Source organism: Grammomys surdaster, unplaced genomic scaffold, assembly GCF_004785775.1.
Source record: "Grammomys surdaster isolate TR1022 unplaced genomic scaffold, NIH_TR_1.0 125834, whole genome shotgun sequence".
NCBI lineage: Eukaryota > Metazoa > Chordata > Mammalia > Rodentia > Muridae > Grammomys > Grammomys surdaster.
In genome coordinates, this window is record NW_021620662.1 from 3,577,511 (window position 1) to 3,594,981 (window position 17,471).

Sequence of the window (17,471 nt, forward strand, 5' to 3'; positions counted from 1 at the left end):
CTTGGAAAACAGCTCAGTGATGACAAGTACTCTGTACTGGACTAAGGAAATTATCCCACTTTTTAAAGCTTTGGTCAAATGTTTTATTGAACAATACATTTTGTCTTCAGTTAAGTTTGAGATTCTGAGGTTCTGTAAATAGTTTTATGTGATGAAAAATTTCTAGTCAGCTCTTAATTATACATGTTTAAGTCTGAGACATGAGCATATTGAAACTAATCCATATATAAGTTGATTAAGAAAGTGATTAGGAAAACAGAGACAAACAAAACTTAAAAATGTCCCATAGGACTATATAAATATACAGTAAATCCCCTTTAAAAAGCAAGAATGATTAACAATCATAGCTAAGTAGATCATGTTTTTTAAAATTAGATATGATTATGAGCTAGAAGAAACTCATAAAAGAAACTCATCTAAAAGGAACTTATGCATTTATTTTTTTCTATTTATGAATGTGAGTTTTCATTTTCTCAATTATATAACTTGTCTATCTTTATTATATACATTTCTTTTTTTAAATATATATTTCTTAGTTTGGCCATTTTTATTAAATACTTATAGTGGCAAAGAATGAAAGCAAGCAAGCAAATGCTTGGATTGTTTTTCGTTGTTGCTGTTGTTTGGTTGGTTTTTGTTTTAAATCAAATTCAGAACCAAATCATTCTGTTCTGCACTATCAAATTAATATAATTCAAAGCAAAACAGAGTTACATGATATCTAGACTGTATAATTGTATATGGCCCAGAATATGTGACATGTTTGTTTGGAGTACCTCAGTCTAGGTCAACCTTGACAACTGGTGACTGACTGAAGAATAATTTGAAGCAGAGAGTGGATAGTTGAAATATCTGGGACTGTTTCGTTCATAATGTTCATATTTGTACAGAGGAACTACAGTGGCTGTCTTCAGATGTCTGAAGAGTGGCAGGTGGAAGAAAGATTTTAAACTTTTATCTTCAAAGTTCCAGAAAGTGGAAGTAAGTTCAATAGAGGAGTGATTTAGGGAGGAAGCCAATAGCAACATTCTAGAACTGTGGAAACTCTTAAACTACTGAAGGCAGAGGCACTGCTACAATCTTCAACCTTTAAGTGATTCATATTTTCAGTCTGTATTTCCTAAATAGATATGTGGAAGAAGGAGAGTGGCATTTTTTTGTGTGTGTGATAAGTGCTTGAACTTACAACCTGCCAAACTCTGCTTTCCAAGTGCAGGGATTACAGACATGTGCCACCATGCCTGGTGAGGTTTCATTTTCAGTAAAGGCTTAAATAATTTGCTTACTGTCTAATTACTCTTAATAATTAACTTCCAGTCTTTGTAATTTCATCATATAATATCAATGAAAAACCAGTATTTGTCTAATGTTAAACAATTGATAACTGATTGAGATAGGATTCTATATAGTGATATTTCTACTTAATCTTTCTGTTGTATAATACAAAATTAAAAGTAACACATTTAGTGATTCTGATTCTACAAAGAACAGGTCCAGTTTCTGTTTATGACTCTGATTTCTTCCACTCTTGAATTGTTGACATTTCTTTTCACCAATCTCTGATAACTGAATAATCTCTTTAAAATATTTCTCAGAATACATTCATTAGCAATTGCTTCTTTTAAGTAAGAAATTACCCCCAATAAATTGTAAATTAAATTGGACCAGCACACCTGTGAATCAGTCTCATACTTGACACTAAGTTGAGGTACTCCTCATAGGTTTTGGTTTTCCTTTAAATGGCATTTTAAGAATTGTCATTATCTTCTTTTATACGAAAAGCATAATTGTAATTGGTGGTGATTTAAATTTAAATTCCAGTAGTTTTTTCTGTTGTTCTCATTTAAATTAAAGATTTAAACTAAATTATAAAACTCCAGTTCAGTAGATAGCTGGTGTGTTATCGAGAGAAAGTGGTTTCTGTAGTGTTTCCATTCCGAAACACCTGCACTGAAAATAACCAATAGAGAGAAAATAACCAAAACAAAAATAAATTGTTTTTATAGTTGGGATCTCTCTTTATATTTCTTCACTTTACTTCCCAATCCTATTCCTCTCTACCGGTTCCCCTTTCCCACAGTCCCTCATCCCATTGCCCTCTTATACTCTTCTAAGAGAATGGATTCCCCCACTATCTCCCCACCCAGGCCCATCAAGTCTGTTAGGCTAGTCACTTCTTCTCCCACTAAGGCTGTACAAGTCAGTTAAGTTAGAGGAATAGATTCCACAGATAAGCAGTAGCTTTAGGGAAAGCCTCTGCTCCAGTTGTTTGGGACCCACCTGAAGACTGAGCTGCAAATCTGCCATGCATTTGTGGGGAATTGGGGGTTAGTCCAGCTTGTATATGTGATTCAGTCTGAGAGTCCCCAAGGATCCAAGTTAGTTGACTTTGTTGGTCTTCCTATAAGTTCTTATCCCCTTTGGGGCCCTCAGTCCTTTCTCCTATTCTTCCATAAGAGTCCCTAAGCTCCATTCACTGTTTGGCTGTGGGTCTCTGCATCCCTCTGAGACAGATGCTGGATGGAGTCTCTTAGAGGACAGCCATGCTTGCTAGGCTCTTGTCTGTAAGTATAAGATTAATAATGTCAGGGATTGGTGCCTGTCCATGGGGTGAGTCTCTAGTTGGGCTGGTTATTGCCTGGTCATTCTTTCAGTCTCTGTTCTGTTCCTCATCTCTGCATTTCTTGTAGACAGGATAAATTTTAGGTGGAAAGTTTTGAGAGTGGGTTGGTGTCTGTATCGGTCCACTGGGGGTCCCATCTATCTATAGAAGGTGACCTCTTCAGGTTCCATATCTCCAGTGCTGTGAGTTTCAGCTAAGGTCACCCTTATTGATTCTTGAGAAACTCCCATATTCATAGGTCTCTGGAACATCCTCAAGATACCTCTCACTGCCCCCAAACCATGCCAGCTACAGATTTCCATTTATTCTTATGGCCGTCTGACCATCTCCCCTGTCTCTCTCTATACCCGATCCTGAACCACCCCTTAACCTTCCCATCTCCTCTTCCACCCAGTTCCCTCCCTTCATCTGCCTCCTACAATTATTTTATCCCCTATTGTAAGTGAGATTCAAACATTCTTGCTTGGGCCTTTCCTCCTGTTTAGCTTCTTTGTATTTGTTGAGTGTAGCAACAAGGTATCCTGTATTTTATGGCTAATAGCCACTTATAAGTGAGTATATACCCTTCATGTCCTTTTGGTTCTGGATTACCTCACTTGGTATTCTAAAGTTCCATTAATTTGCCTGCAGAATTCATGGTATCTTTGTTTTTAATAGCTGAATAGTATTCCGTTGTGTTGATGTACTATATTTTGTTTATCTATTCTTCAGTTGAGGGGCATCTAGATTGTTTCTAGTTTTTGGCTATTACAAATAAAGCTGCTATAAGCATACTTAAGCAGTTATCCCTGTGGCATAGTAGGGCATCTTTTGAGTATATGCCCAGGAGTGGTATACCTAGGTCTTGAGGCAGAACTATTCCAGTTTTCTGAGAAACTGCCAGATTGACTTCCAAAGTGGTTGCATAAATTTGCATTTCCGCCAGCAGTGGAGGAGTGTTCCCCTTTGTCCACATCCTTGCCAGCATGTTCTATCACTTGATTTTCTGAGTTTGCAATTCTGACAAGTGTAAGGCAGAGTCTCAGAGTCGTTTTGACTTGTACTTCCCTGATGATTATGACTAGGGACTTTGAAGATTTCTTTAAGTGTTTCTCAGCCATTTGAGATTTCAAATTGAGATACAAATTGTTTTGGAATTTCGATGGGAATTTCATTGAATCTGTAGATTGCTTTTGGTCAGGTGGCCACTTTTACTATATTTATTCTACCAATGCATGAGCATTGATCTTTCCATCTCCTGAGATCTTCTTCAGTTTCTTTCTTCAGGGACTTGAAGTTCCTTTCATACAGATCTTTCACTTGCTTGGTTAGAATTACACCAGGATATTTTGTATTATTTGTTGGTTGGTGTTTCACTAATTTCTTTCTCAGCCCGTTTTTCATTTGTATAAAGGAGGGCTACTGATTTCTTTGAGTTAATTTTGTATCCAGTCACTTTGCTGAAGGTGTTTTTCAACTGTGGGAGTTCTCCGGTAGAATTTTCAGGTCACTTCTATAGTCTATCATATCATTAGACAATACCAATACTTTGACTCCTCCCTTGCCAATTTGTTTCCTCTTGATCTCGTTTAGTTGTCTTATTGTTCTGCCTAGAACTTCAAGTTGAAGGTCTATTATTGAATGGATAGGGAGAGAGTGGGCAGCCTTTTCATATACCTGCTTTTAATGGAATTGCTTTAAGTTTCTCTCCATTTAATTTGATATTGGCTATTAGCTTACTGGGTATGTTTTTTTATTACATTTAAGTATGTTTAGATATGTGCTATGAACCGTTATCTTAGCACTGCTTTCATTATGTTCCATAAATTTGAGTATACAGATTCATTTTTATTGAATTTTAGAAAGTCTTTCATTTCTTTTCTTATTTTTTCCCTGACCCAAAGATTATTGAGTAGAGAGTTATTCAGTTTCCATGAGTATGTAGGCTTTCTATTGTTGTTGAAGTACAGATTTAATCATGGTGGTCTGGTAAGATATAAAATGTTGTTTTAGTTTTCTTGTATCTGTTAGGGCTTGCTTTGTAACTAACTGGTCAATTTTGGAGAAGGATCCATGAGGGGCTGAGAAGAAAGTATATTCTCTTGTGTTTGGGTGAAAAAAATCTATAGATGTCTGTTAGGAACATTTGTCTGGATGACATGTCAGTTGGTGAGAATAGGGTCTTGAAGTCTCTCACTATTAATTTGTAAGGATCAATGTACAATTTTACTTTTAAAAATGTTTCTGTTGCAAGTGTGGGTGCCTTTGTGTTTGGGACATAGATGTTCAGGATTAAGATATCATCCTGTTACATTTTTCCTTTGATGAGTATGAAATGTCCTGCCCTGTATCTTTTGATTAATTTTGGTTAAAAGTCTATTTTATTAGATATTAAAATGGCTACTGCAGCTTGCTTCTTGGGTCTGTGTTCTTGGAATACTTTTTTCCAGCCCTTTACTCTGAGGTAAATGTCTATCTTTATTGCTAAGGTGTGTTTTTTCTATGTAGCAGAGTGATGGATCCTGTTTTTGTATCTATTCTGTTTGCCTGTGTCTTTTTATTGGTGAATTGAGTCCATTGATTTTAAGAGATATTATTTTGATGGTGGTGGTGGTAGTATATGTGTGTGTTTATGTGTGCTTCCCTTGGTTTTGCTTATAAATAAGGATTACTTATTTCTTGTGGGTTTTTTGGATATAGATAATCCTCTTTGGGTTGGAGTTTTCCTTCTAGTATTTTCTGTAGTGCTGCATTTGTGCATAGATACTGTTTAAATTTGAATTTGTCTTGAAATACTGAATTTTCCCTGTCTGTGGTAATTGAGAGTTTTTCTGGGTATAGTAGTTTAGGTTGGCACCTGTGGCTCTTTTAGAGGTTACAAGATCCAGGCCCTTCTAGCTTTTAGAGTCTCTGTTGAGAAGTTGGGTGTAATTCTGTTAGGGCTGCCCTTGTATGGCACCTGACCTTTTTATCTTGCGGCTTTAATCTTCTTTCTTTGTTCTATAGGTTTTGTGTTTTGGTTATTCTGTGGTAGGAGGATTTTTGTTGCGGGAGATATTAGTAACCATCGGCAGTTTCCGCACTGCCGGTACTGGCGGCTTCCCAGCTAAATTCCCATGTTGTAGCCGACACCGGCTGGAGCTCCAGAATGTCTCCACCCAGCTCTCTTAAGTTCCCACTGGCGGGTCACTACCCCACCATTCCTGTGCTTCAAAACCCCAAGGCCTTTGAGGGGCACATCACGCAAACTGAGGCGTTGCTGCCATACCTTTCTTTCTTGATCTAGGTCTAGTCGCCTTGAGAAGAAAAACACCACACAGAGTTACAGTGGTAACTCAATCTCTGGGCGCAACCACTAAAACCTAATCTTGTCTAACCTACTACAGCCATCCTTGGAAAACTTAACACAACAAAAGCACAAGAAAAATGACAATAAATCCAGTCTTAAAGATGATACAGGCCTTTAATGAGGAAATGAATAAAAAAGATGAATAAAAGATTAGGAAAAACCTAATTTTGTCTAATCTAAAGCCTATTCAGTCTAATCCTCTGGTGGAGGATCCTTGTGGATCCACCATGATACCAGGAAACTCTACCACTACATCTTATCCATGAGCTCACCCCAGTCCAAAAGGACCCTCTCTCTCTCCTCCTCCTCTCTTCCCTTGTCCAGCTCAGAGTTGCCCAGTGATTGGCTTCATTATTGGTTCGCAAGAAGTCACCTGAGTATGTCACTCACTCCTTGTCCAAAGCCCTTCCCAGGAGAGCAGAAATTAGCATCAAAATGCAGGCAGCACAGAGCCATCCACAACAGATTTTCTTTTCTGCTTCAGTCTAATTGGTGTTCTATAAGCTTCTTGTATGTTTATAGCCATCTTTTTAGGTTGGGAAAGCTTTCTTCTGTGATTTTGTTGGGAATATTTTGTGGTCCATGGAGCTGGGACTCTTCACCTTCTTCTATTTCTATTATACTTAGGTTATATCTTCTCATGGTATCCCAGATATTCTGGCTGTTTTTGTGTCAGTAATTTTTTAGATTAAACATTTTCTTTGATGTATCAATTTTTTATACTGTATCTTCTATGCCTGAGATTCTGTCTTTTGTCTCTTGTATTCTGTTGATGATGCTTGCATCTGTTGTTCCTGTTCTCTTCCCTAGGTTTTCCATCACCAGGTTTCCCTCAAGTTTGTGTTTTCTTTATTGCTTCTATTTCCATTTTCAGGGCTTGAACAGTTTTATTTATTTCCTTCACCTGTTTAATTGTATTTTCCTGTATTTCTTTATGGGATTTATTCATTTCCTCATTAAAGGCCTGTATCATCTTTAAGACTGGATATATGGTCATTTTCTTGTGCTTTTGTTGTGTTAAGTTTTCCAAGGATTGCTGTAGTAGTGTAGTTGTGCTCTGATAGTGTTATATTGCCCTGGCTTTTGTTGGTTGTGTTCTTATGAGGGCCTTTAACCATTTGGAGGGCTTTAGTCCCTGGGTGTTTCTGTTGTAGTAGTTATTGGGAGGGAGCTTAATCTCCATGATACTGGTGTCAGGCCTCTGGGTATTCTTGGGCTGTGTGGCTCTGTATCAGCAGGTCTATTGAAGGTAGGCAGAGAGGTCTTGGGAGACCTGCCAGGCATTGCAGGCGGCTTAGGGCAGCTAGGAGTATTCTAAAGGACTCAGTGGGAAGGGAAGACAGGTGGGGGAAGGGACTGTCACATGTTTGCTTCTGTTCAGCAAGTCTGATGAAGGTAGGAGGAGAAGTGGCAGGATAGTTGGGAGCTTACTCTATATGTTGTGTGGCTTTGATAACCTCTTATAATTGGTGATTTTGTATTTTGTCACAATTATATATTATGAACATTTTTTATATAAATAGGTGTTATTTATACTAGCTATTCATTACATGTAAACTAAGTGTACAAATTTTGTCATCCTAGTGATATCATGTATATATATATACTGCCCACCTGAGAATGCTTTATTGTATTATCCTTCAGTCATTACCTTCTTTTCTTCCAAAATTTAGCCATATTTCTGGTTTGTTAATTCTTACGTTCTTGAAATCTTTACATTTTATTATGTTTGTTCTGATTCTTTAACATGTTTCTAGAGATGATGTGGTGTTTTGTAGCAGTTTTACTCACTTGCTATTACTTTATTTTTTTTATTTGAGAAAGGATCTAATGTACTCCAGGATGCCCTCAGTTTCTATGTAAAGGATGACCTTCTCCTGCCATTGGGATTAGAGGCGTGTACTACTATAGCTGGTTTATGTGGTGCTGAGGTATAAACCCAGGGCTTCATGCATGCTGGGAAAACAATCTGTCAATTGAGGCTCAACCCAGCCCTATTCGTTGTTAGGAGTGCAAGCATTCCATGAAATTTTATAATCCTTTGCTTCCAGTACTTCTATTGATGCTCTCAGGTTTGTACTTTTGGGGTAATGATGAGATGAAGATTCTTGTACATAGTATTTTTAGTGATCATTTGCTTTCCATTTCACTTGATATAGTAAAGTTATGTTTTTAAAAATTTAGTGGACTGTGCTGAACATTTTTCCAAAATGATTTTTTTCCAATTCATTCTTTTTTAGCAGTGTATGGGAATTCTAGTAGTTTTATAGTTTGGCCAATGCTTTAATGTATCAATAGCCTTTTTTAGTTTTGTTTTGTTTTGATTTGAGACAGGGTTTCTCTGTGTAGCCTTGGCTGTCCTGGAACTCACTTTGTAGACCAGGCTTGCCTTCAACTCAAGAGATCCACCTGCCATTGTCTCTCAGGTACTGGGATTAAAGGCATGTGCCACCACCACCCAGCTAATACCAGTATTCTTAATTTTGGAAATTGTGGCTATAATATAATGTTATCTCTTTCATATTGAATATAAACTTTTACTGGCAAACATTTTTATGTGGATTATAGGTTATTAAGTTGTCCTCTTGAAGTATGTTCTGAATTCTGTCCCTTTAATAGTTTACCTGCTTCTTCTCTGTCACTTATTTACAGATACTTTGTAAGATAACTATTTTATAAAACCCTTTGTACTGTGGCTTCTTTTGTCTTCATGGTAAAACTTGAGAAAACAGAAGTTTTTCATCTTAATATAATTCTATTTATTAGTCTTTTAAAGTTAATGTCGTCTGTGTTTTATGTCAAATCATGAAGAATTGTCCTTTATCTTTTTTTTCCCTTTTGTGTTCAGGGATTTCTAGCCAGGCTGTCCACAAACTCCCTGTGTAGCAGAAAATGATGAACCTGGCCTTGTGCATGCAAGAGTAGCACTTTACCAAATTAAACTTATTCTCAGCCCTCTTTTATTATCTTCTTTACTTGTTTACTTTATGTGCATGTATATAATGTATATGTGAGTGTGGGGATGAGAGTGGCATGCCTTTGGAGGTCCTAGCCCTATATCTTGACATGTTTTCCCTATAGTTTAGAAATTTCAGCTGCATTACATATTTGATCCATTAATTTTTTTGTGCAGTATGGAAGAGTTTAGTTTTATACTGTAACACAGATTTCCAGTTTCTCATCACTGTCTTTCCTCTGTAGCAAGCACTTCTGTCAAGAATGAGCTTATTTCTGGGTCCTGTATTTTTCCCTTGTTCTGCATGTGGATTTCTGTGCCACTGTCAAGACATAATTATTTCAATATCCAGGTTTGAAAATTTATTATTTAACTATCTAGAGATCTGTTTTTCGTGACTGCTATTTCTGTTGGCTTTAGGTGATCTAGTCTATTTTCTAGTATTATTAGTTTTTATTGAATACCAGATATTACAAATGAAAAATTATAGGGAATTTGAAGTCTAACCTTTCTTTAGAGAGGAGTAATTTCCTTATCATGGAGGTGTTTAATTACATCACAAAATGGCGTTATTTCTAACTGGAATTGAGACACTTTGTAAGTTCAGTTATGTTCAGTTTGCTGTCTCCTTCAGTCTGTTGCTCTTACTTGAGGTCAGTTTTACCAGGATTGTGCCTCCCCATTTTGTTACCTCTGAGTTTCAGTACTTTTTTTTGTGTTATTAGAATTTCCTGCTCTTTGTCTTCTCCCTTTTGAAAATTGACCAATAATTATAAGGACATTTCTCAAAGAAGAGTGTATTAATTTAGATTTTCAATGTGCCTTAAGATCGTGGCCGTGTAATTTGTTATCATCTTAGCTGTTATCAGTGATTTTAGATAGGTGTTTTGTGTTTAAAAATAGTTGATGAATATTACCTAACCTAGTTCATCCTGTGGTAATCAGCTATTATTGACATTTATATATTATTTTATCTTTAAAGTATTACTTAAAACTCTGCAATGTTTTTGTAGCTCATCAGGCGTGGTGTACTTGTGCTTTCTTGTATGCAGTTTCTTAGCACGGAGTTGGATGTAAACTCTTGATGGGTAGGTTCCAGGCATATGAAATGACAGCTAAAATGAGTGTATGTTATACTGGAGCTGTGTGTGCTTTTAGTAGTTTCCTTGCGAAAGTGATATGCCAAGTAGATTTTTGAAGTTTAATATTATTTTGGTCATCTGTCTCTTCTGAAAACAAGAAGGAAGTGATACTTCATGTATAAGTAACTACAGAATATTTACAATTTCTGAGTTTGCCTAGGTTTCTCATCTTTTCTGAAATCATGTAGCCTCACTTATTTTTTTTGAATCCATTATCTTTGTGGGGGGGTATTTTCAAATACACTGATTAGTAAGAACTTAATTGACTTAGAAATGTATTTTCTGATGATATACTAACTCATGATTTTCATTTAGATATCAGAATACTATTATCTTTGTTCATCTTTTCAGAATCCAAATATGACACCTGTTTGCCAGTTGTTCCCCTTTCTCCATTTTTTTCTTATTTACCAATCAAAAAGTTTTAAAGTTATCAAGGATTCCATGCACTTCCAAGATAGGGATAACATCAATCTAAAGACTCAACTCTTTTCTGTCTTCACTGCTTACAGACAGGGAACACAGTCTCTTCAGCCTGGACCTGTGTAGAAGAATTTGGAGGAAATAAGCAGGTAAGAAAAATCTCTTAGGAATATTATGGTATATTTAGTTTTCAGAAATGCAGTTTTAAGCTAATCCTCTCATGACTACATGGGGGAATGCATAGAATTACCTACTTAAACCCTGTACTTTACTAACTGTACTAATAGCTTTACTAGGAATAGACTCATTAAGGAAAATTTTTTTAAGTTAAATGGCTTTCTATAATTCATATATTTTCAAACCTTTGAGCAAGACAATGTTCTGATATCTAAAATGAACCACTAGGATTTTGAATAGTTTTAAATCAGATATGGAGTGAATGCTATGTTTTGACTGTCTAGTATTTCTCAAACTAAGCTGAGAATGAGATTATTTTTATACATTATTAAAACAATATTTTGACTCTAAATTATTTCCAATAAGAATTCACTATTTAGTTTTCTCACCAGGCTACAAGAAAAATTTTGGATGGGGGTGGGGAGGATTTAATGTAAGTGTATGATTTGCCAAGAATTTTTTACATGTAAAGGAGTCAGCCTCTGTATAAGTCTGTGTCCCTGGGTAGGTTATTTCACCATTGTGTGCCTTAATTCACTGTTATCAAATGAGAGTGCTTGCAGTGATTTTAGAAGGGTTTCATTTGTAGCTGATCTTGTATGGTTATTTTTGGCATATACTAAGCACTAAATGAGTATTACCTAGCATTATTAATGCCTACGAGAAATCTGTTTCTTGTTCTTGACACTTAAATCTTAGACTCTAAATTTTTCCTCACAGATTGTAGCAAAACTGTAGCTTCTAAGTAGATCTTAAATCTACCTAAATTTTAACACACACAGTGTGATCTTAGAGCTACCTTCTTTTAATGTATTGTGTTTTAAAGCTTGACTTAGGAAGACTGGTTGTGAGGATTGGTTTACTGGCAACACTGAACCTTGAAAAGAGTTGCTGCCCTTTTTAATCTCAGTTTGTTCTCTTTACTCTGACCCAGATAAATTTATCTAGTGAGCTTCAGTTTTTGCCTGTCCTGAAGCATAGACTGGTACAGCACCAGTCATGGGTTTTGCTCTCAGAGGCTGCTGTCCAGATGGTTTTAGAAGAACTAGCATTAGAAGGAGACTGGCGATAGGATCTTTTAGAACACGGAGAGCAAATAGACAACTTGCAATATGGTTTATTTGCTTCTTCGAAGGGAAAGCAGCTGGACTAGTTTTAGTGTCAGTGCATAATTTCTTTATATGTGGCTCTCCTTTATCCTTGTTTTTGTGCTGAGTTTTGGCCTCTAGAGGCCTTTATTGGTCATGTTCTCTTATAATTTCCCAGTAATGGGGGAAGAGGAGACAAAGGGATCAGAATCAAGCCCATCCTTGAGTAAATGGCAAGTGAAAGGACAACCTGGGATACAGGAGGGATTGTACAGGAATATAGAGTAGGAGGGAGGGCAAGAGAGTGGAACGAAAAGAGAGAGGAGGGAAGAAATCTCTATTACACTAAAACTCTTCATGGTTGATTCACCAATGCAAATAACATTACAAAAAACTTTAGTACATAAGCATTGAGAATAGAAGTTGTGGAAATAGATAAGCTCAAGTCACATCCAGTTTGCTTAAGAGAACAGCACCATTCATTGACTTGACTTGTTCTCATGCCAATTAAAAAGGAGACCTTTGGGGACCTTTTGAGATGCTTTCTTTCAATTGTCCCACAATACTTTCCTAGGAATTAGGAGATCTAAAAACTTTTAAGTTTTTTTAATTATCTATTTTACTTGTGAGCCTATAGATCTGTCTTGCCTAAATCATCTGTCATTTTTTTGTCATTCATATAAGTTGAAATTATTTGATTTAAAGTCTTGTAAAGTTTTAGCTTGCTTTCAGTTTTCAATTTTGAATTAGATTATTAAACAAAGTTTATTAGAATCAATAGTCAAAAGACAAAACTAATATTATACATAATACTATTATGCCAAGAGACTTAGCATATCTGAACAAATATATGTATAAACGTGTAATGATCACATTATTAAGCATAAAGGAATGTAAATTAAACCCACAGTGAAATACAGTATCACATGTACTGGCATAGCTATAATTAAAAGTGCTAGACCTGGTTTGGTAATGCATACTTTTTATCACATTTGGGAGGGAGAAGTAGGAGGACCAGTGCAAATGTGAGGCCAGTCTTTTCTACAAAGTGAGTTTTAGGCCAGTTGGTCAGAGTAAGATGTGTACAACACCCTTCACCCCCTGTGTGTATGTGTGTATGTACTGTCATAACAACTGTTGTGGAAGATGTGACCAACAGGCAGTTTCAAAATTTACTATTTGAATATAAAGTGGTCACAGTGAAGAACTCGAGAGCATACTATCTCTACCCCATGCCCTTGCAGCTCTAGTCTCAGCTATTTACCATTGCAAAGAGAAACCTTCACAAAAGGTTTATATAAGAATGAGCATAGAGCATATTTTATTTGTAAGAGATCAATGTTAGAAAATTAGCATATTCATCAACAAGTGACTGCATAAAAATCATGGTATATTGTTACGGCCAAGTAATACTCAACAATGAAATGGAAGAAATTATTCAAATAGGTAGCATAAATCTTAGAGGTTATATTGAACAAAAAAGGCTAGAAATAGAAATTATTTTTAAAACAATGAAATCCAAAAACAGATGAATTAATCCAAGGTGCTAGAAATCAGAATGAGATTGCTTATAGGACCACTGACTGAAGAGACAAGTGATTTTGTGTGTGTGTGTGTTTTTAAATCTGTTCATTGTGGATGATGTAGCTTATGTACTTATCAAAATTAAATGAGGTGAATACACCAGGCATATGCCTTCTGTTTGGAAATTGAACCTCTGTTGTAAGTATCCAGACATGAATTACATGAAGTATAAAATTCAAACTCTGAAGTTGGCTCTCTAACATTCATTATAAAGGTATACAGATCAGCTTGGGTCTGAAATAGGGGGACTGAAGAGTCGAGGATGTACTTGAAGAGGAAAAACTGGGACGGGATGGGGTTGAATATGAACATGCTTGGAATTTTAACTCATTTTTTTCATTTTTCTTCTTGTGCTTTCTGTTTTCTATATGTAAACCACATATAAGGAATGTGTATCTACTCCTAGGTTTACTCAGCCATACAGTTTCTCTTTACATTTGACTTAATATCTTACCTGACATGTGTTCTATTTTCTAATCACCCAAATGTTTTTCTGAAAATACTTAGGTTCATAGTGGTTTTAAGAATAGGACTCACTTATGAAGTGTTTGTAAAATCTTAGCAATCATTTAACTGAAGGCTTTCTCTTGCCCAATTCCCATAGTAATTGTCTCATCTTACCCAAAAAATATTTTGAGTAATCTTTTAATTTGCAGTTTAATGAAGTTTTTAATAATAATATAGCAGGTAATGTGTGTTTGTTTAAAGCTATACGGTAGAAGGCTGCTAGAAATGCTAAACATTATGTTCATAGCCAGCTATTGAACTTGCTTTTAAGTCTTCTCCTGGAAATATTTTCTGAGGTTGAATTTTACAAGTAGGCTCTGTTACCTCTTGAATGGATGTAAACTGAAAGAAAGCATGATATCTATTTGAAAACTATATTTCCTGTCTACTGAAGTCACTTGTAAATCATGTTGTTGATTACTACATTAGTGTAATTTAAAGAGCCAAGTGTATTAGAAGTATGTGGCTACTAAGGGACTGGATTTGCATAATAATCTTCAGCAGGAGAGAAAGAGAACTTTTTAAATTCTTCATTAACAGATAGTAGATTTAATGTTTCAGTTAATATTTTAATACTTTAACCCTTGGGTAAAGAAGAATCTTTAAAAGAAGAAATAAAGCTGATGTTAGAAAAGCAAATGATTATAAAGTAATTTCTCATTTCAAAATACTCAAAATACTTTGAACATTGCTTTGGACATTTCAAAACATGTTTTATTTTCTTAAAACAAGCTGCTTTATTGATCTTGTGGTACAATTCATTTAAATTTAATTAGAGTTTTACAATGCTAGCAGTTAAACCTATTTACAACTGATTTTCACTTTTTTATTTTTTTCTTAAATAGGTCCTTTCTGATGTTGCTTGAGCTTATTCTCCTGCAGTTGGTCTCATTCCTGTTCGTTAAACATTAAGTTTTTTGACAACATTAAGTTAATGCTCATGTTATAGACCTCATAGTGAATGATATTGGAGGGTGAAAGCTTGACCTGTATATTAAATGATCTTATTCCACTTCTCCCATTCCAACAAAAGCACAGCTTTTTATAAATGATCATTTTACAGACACAGTCACCAGTTTGACTTATGCTGTCGTAAAGAGCATAGTTGAGTTTTTGGAAAGTACAGGATCTACAAATTTGGTCAATAAAACACACACATACAGAATTACTACAATTAAGGAAGCAGGAAATTATTGGTACATAAGATGAACGTTTGTTTGAAATTAATATTTCAAATATAATTGTTTTAATAATTTGGTTAATTTTGGATAATTTTCTATACTATTAAGTTGATAATGGTTTTTGACGTTCTTTTGGTAGAGATGATTCATTTTACTGTTTTGTGGTACCAGTGAGACTCTAATGTTAAATTGACGTTTGGTTGTATGAATGTTTGTGCCAGCATTTAAATAATGAAATTTTGGACAGTTTATACCATAAGTTCAGGGGCAAATGCTTATGCTGGTTTTATACCTAATATGGTTTTACAAAAAAAAAAAAGGGAAAGAAAGAAAAGAAACTGAATTTACTGTTCTTTTATCTTTTTCTTCATGATCTACCCTTGGTGTCAGATCCAAATTTAAGAGACACTTTTTTGTTGATTAAAGAGAAATCAGAGGTTCTCTTTTTCTGTGTTATAAAGAAAAAGATACCCAAAATGCACTGTAATAAGACCTTTCAAACAGTGTCAGTTAAGGAAAGAACCCTGACTTGATGTAACTGCTAGTGTTTGCACTGCAGTGATAGTAATCCACCACCATTACAGTATCATCAGGTATTTAAATGTTAGAACATTATGTTAAAATGTGATTGTCATTTGAATGTTTTGTCTTTTGAATTAAATTTGTGTCCACAAAGATGTGCAGCATAATTGTTCATATATTTATTTACAGACTACAATTTCCGTCGCAGCTCAGTAAATAGTCTTTCCCCTGTTAGCGCTACCCTCTCTTCTGGGACTCCCAGCGTGCTTCCTTATACGTCAAGGCCTTATTCTTATCCAAGCTATCCCTTGTCACCAACAATTTCACTTGCTAATGGCAGCCATGTTGGACAACGACTCTATATCTCCAATCAGGCCTCATTCTTCTGAAGAAAGTCTGGATATATTAGTATAAACTTTTCTTTGTATAAGGCATGAAAATTAAAATACTGTTGTATTTTAGAATTGGGTTTGCACATTTGACTTTAAAAACAAATATTTTAACAAACAGCTGTAATTCAGAATGACAAAAGTGGTAGGATTTGCAGAAATGCAATTAAAAGTTATTCAGTGATAGCAAGCTACTACTGTTTTTTTAAACTTTGGGGGTTTCTAATTCCGGAGCTTGAAAGGATTCCAGTAGTTTATGTTTTTTTGTATAACAACTTTGTAAAACAGCATTTTACAAATATTGAAGTACTTAAAGACAGTGGTTGTACTAGATTAGATTACCAAGGATCGCTATCTATAGTGGAGTTTGAAACAGTTGTGTAACCAGAAGCATCTAACTATTATGTAGAAAGAAATGATGAGACAAAAAAGATTAAGATGCAAATTTTTGGCAGTAGTAATGAGAAATCAGTCTACCATTGTGGTCCTTGAAAGTAAGCAAATATTTTAGTTAATATTTGTTACAGAAATAAATTATAACTTTGCTGTTAACATATTTAAGGTTTTTATAGTTATAATTCATTTATGTTTTGATATTCATTACATTGTTTACATAAGAAGTGTTAATGTTTTTTAAATGTTGAAATCATGTGTTGTTTAATTTTTATACTTCAAATTCTTCAACATTAAATATATGACACTACTAATGCGTGTTTTGTTTTTATTAGAATACACACACACACACACACACCTCTCATCTTTGAGAACATCTTTTTCTTTGCCAGATCAACAACAGTTGAGAGTCTTAGGCTTGACATCTTCATCAGATCAAAGTGTCAGATATAAAGAGAAAAATGTTTTGTAGAAACAAATCACTTTCATGTGCCAGTAGAAATGTTTTGTTGGTAGATTCAGACTTACCCTTTTTTACTAAAGAATAATTAATGAATTCAGACCATTTGACCTCATTAGTTTATTAGCATACATGGATAATTATAGTCAGTTTTTATAGTTGATATCAGATATTTTATATTTCAAGATATTACCTTGTTAAACTCATTTTGTACAGGCACTAGAGGCAGGATTTGCATGCATAGAATTTAAAATAGGTGAAAATAATTTTCCTAGCAGCTTAAATTTGAATTTTCTAGCAGAAAGTTTTGAGCAAATGAATGCCAGTATTTTCACTGCTAAAGAAGACATATTCCCCACAAAGCATGTGTACTCCCTTTGCAGTTTACTGCTTCAGACTTTCTCACTTAGATGGGTATGGACATAAAATCAGCACTGTGGATATTTCACAGGACAAATGTCACAGATATGATAGAATCTTAGTTGCAAGTCATCCATTCAGAAAAAAACATGCGGTGAATGCTTTCATTTTCCGTCAGACCACCCATGGTAGTGGTCCCAGACTCTAAGCAAGAAAAAAAGACATGTTTACTTTTTCATAGAAAAATTTGTAATAGTTAAATAATTTATTACACATATTTTCACAGATTTTTCACTTTGGGGTGATCCCAGCAATTTAGAGAACTATGAACCACACAC

At 35.1% G+C, this 17,471-nt stretch overlaps 1 protein-coding gene across 2 annotated transcripts in view; it reads left to right on the top strand.

Annotated features, from left to right (window-relative positions):
- Positions 1–16,626, top strand: part of Rbm46 (RNA binding motif protein 46) — a 38,428-nt gene extending 21,802 nt beyond the window's left edge. Inside the window, exons 5-6 of one of the 2 annotated variants that reach the window (XM_028789499.1) lie at positions 10,562–10,621; positions 14,674–16,625. In XM_028789499.1, coding sequence (XP_028645332.1) covers positions 10,562–10,617 — 56 coding nt within the window. In that variant the 3' untranslated portion in view covers positions 10,618–10,621; positions 14,674–16,625. Of the gene's footprint in view, positions 1–10,561; positions 10,622–14,673 lie in introns of both variants that reach the window. The other variant, XM_028789498.1, reaches the window with a different exon arrangement.
- Positions 16,627–17,471: the final 845 nt, after the last annotated feature.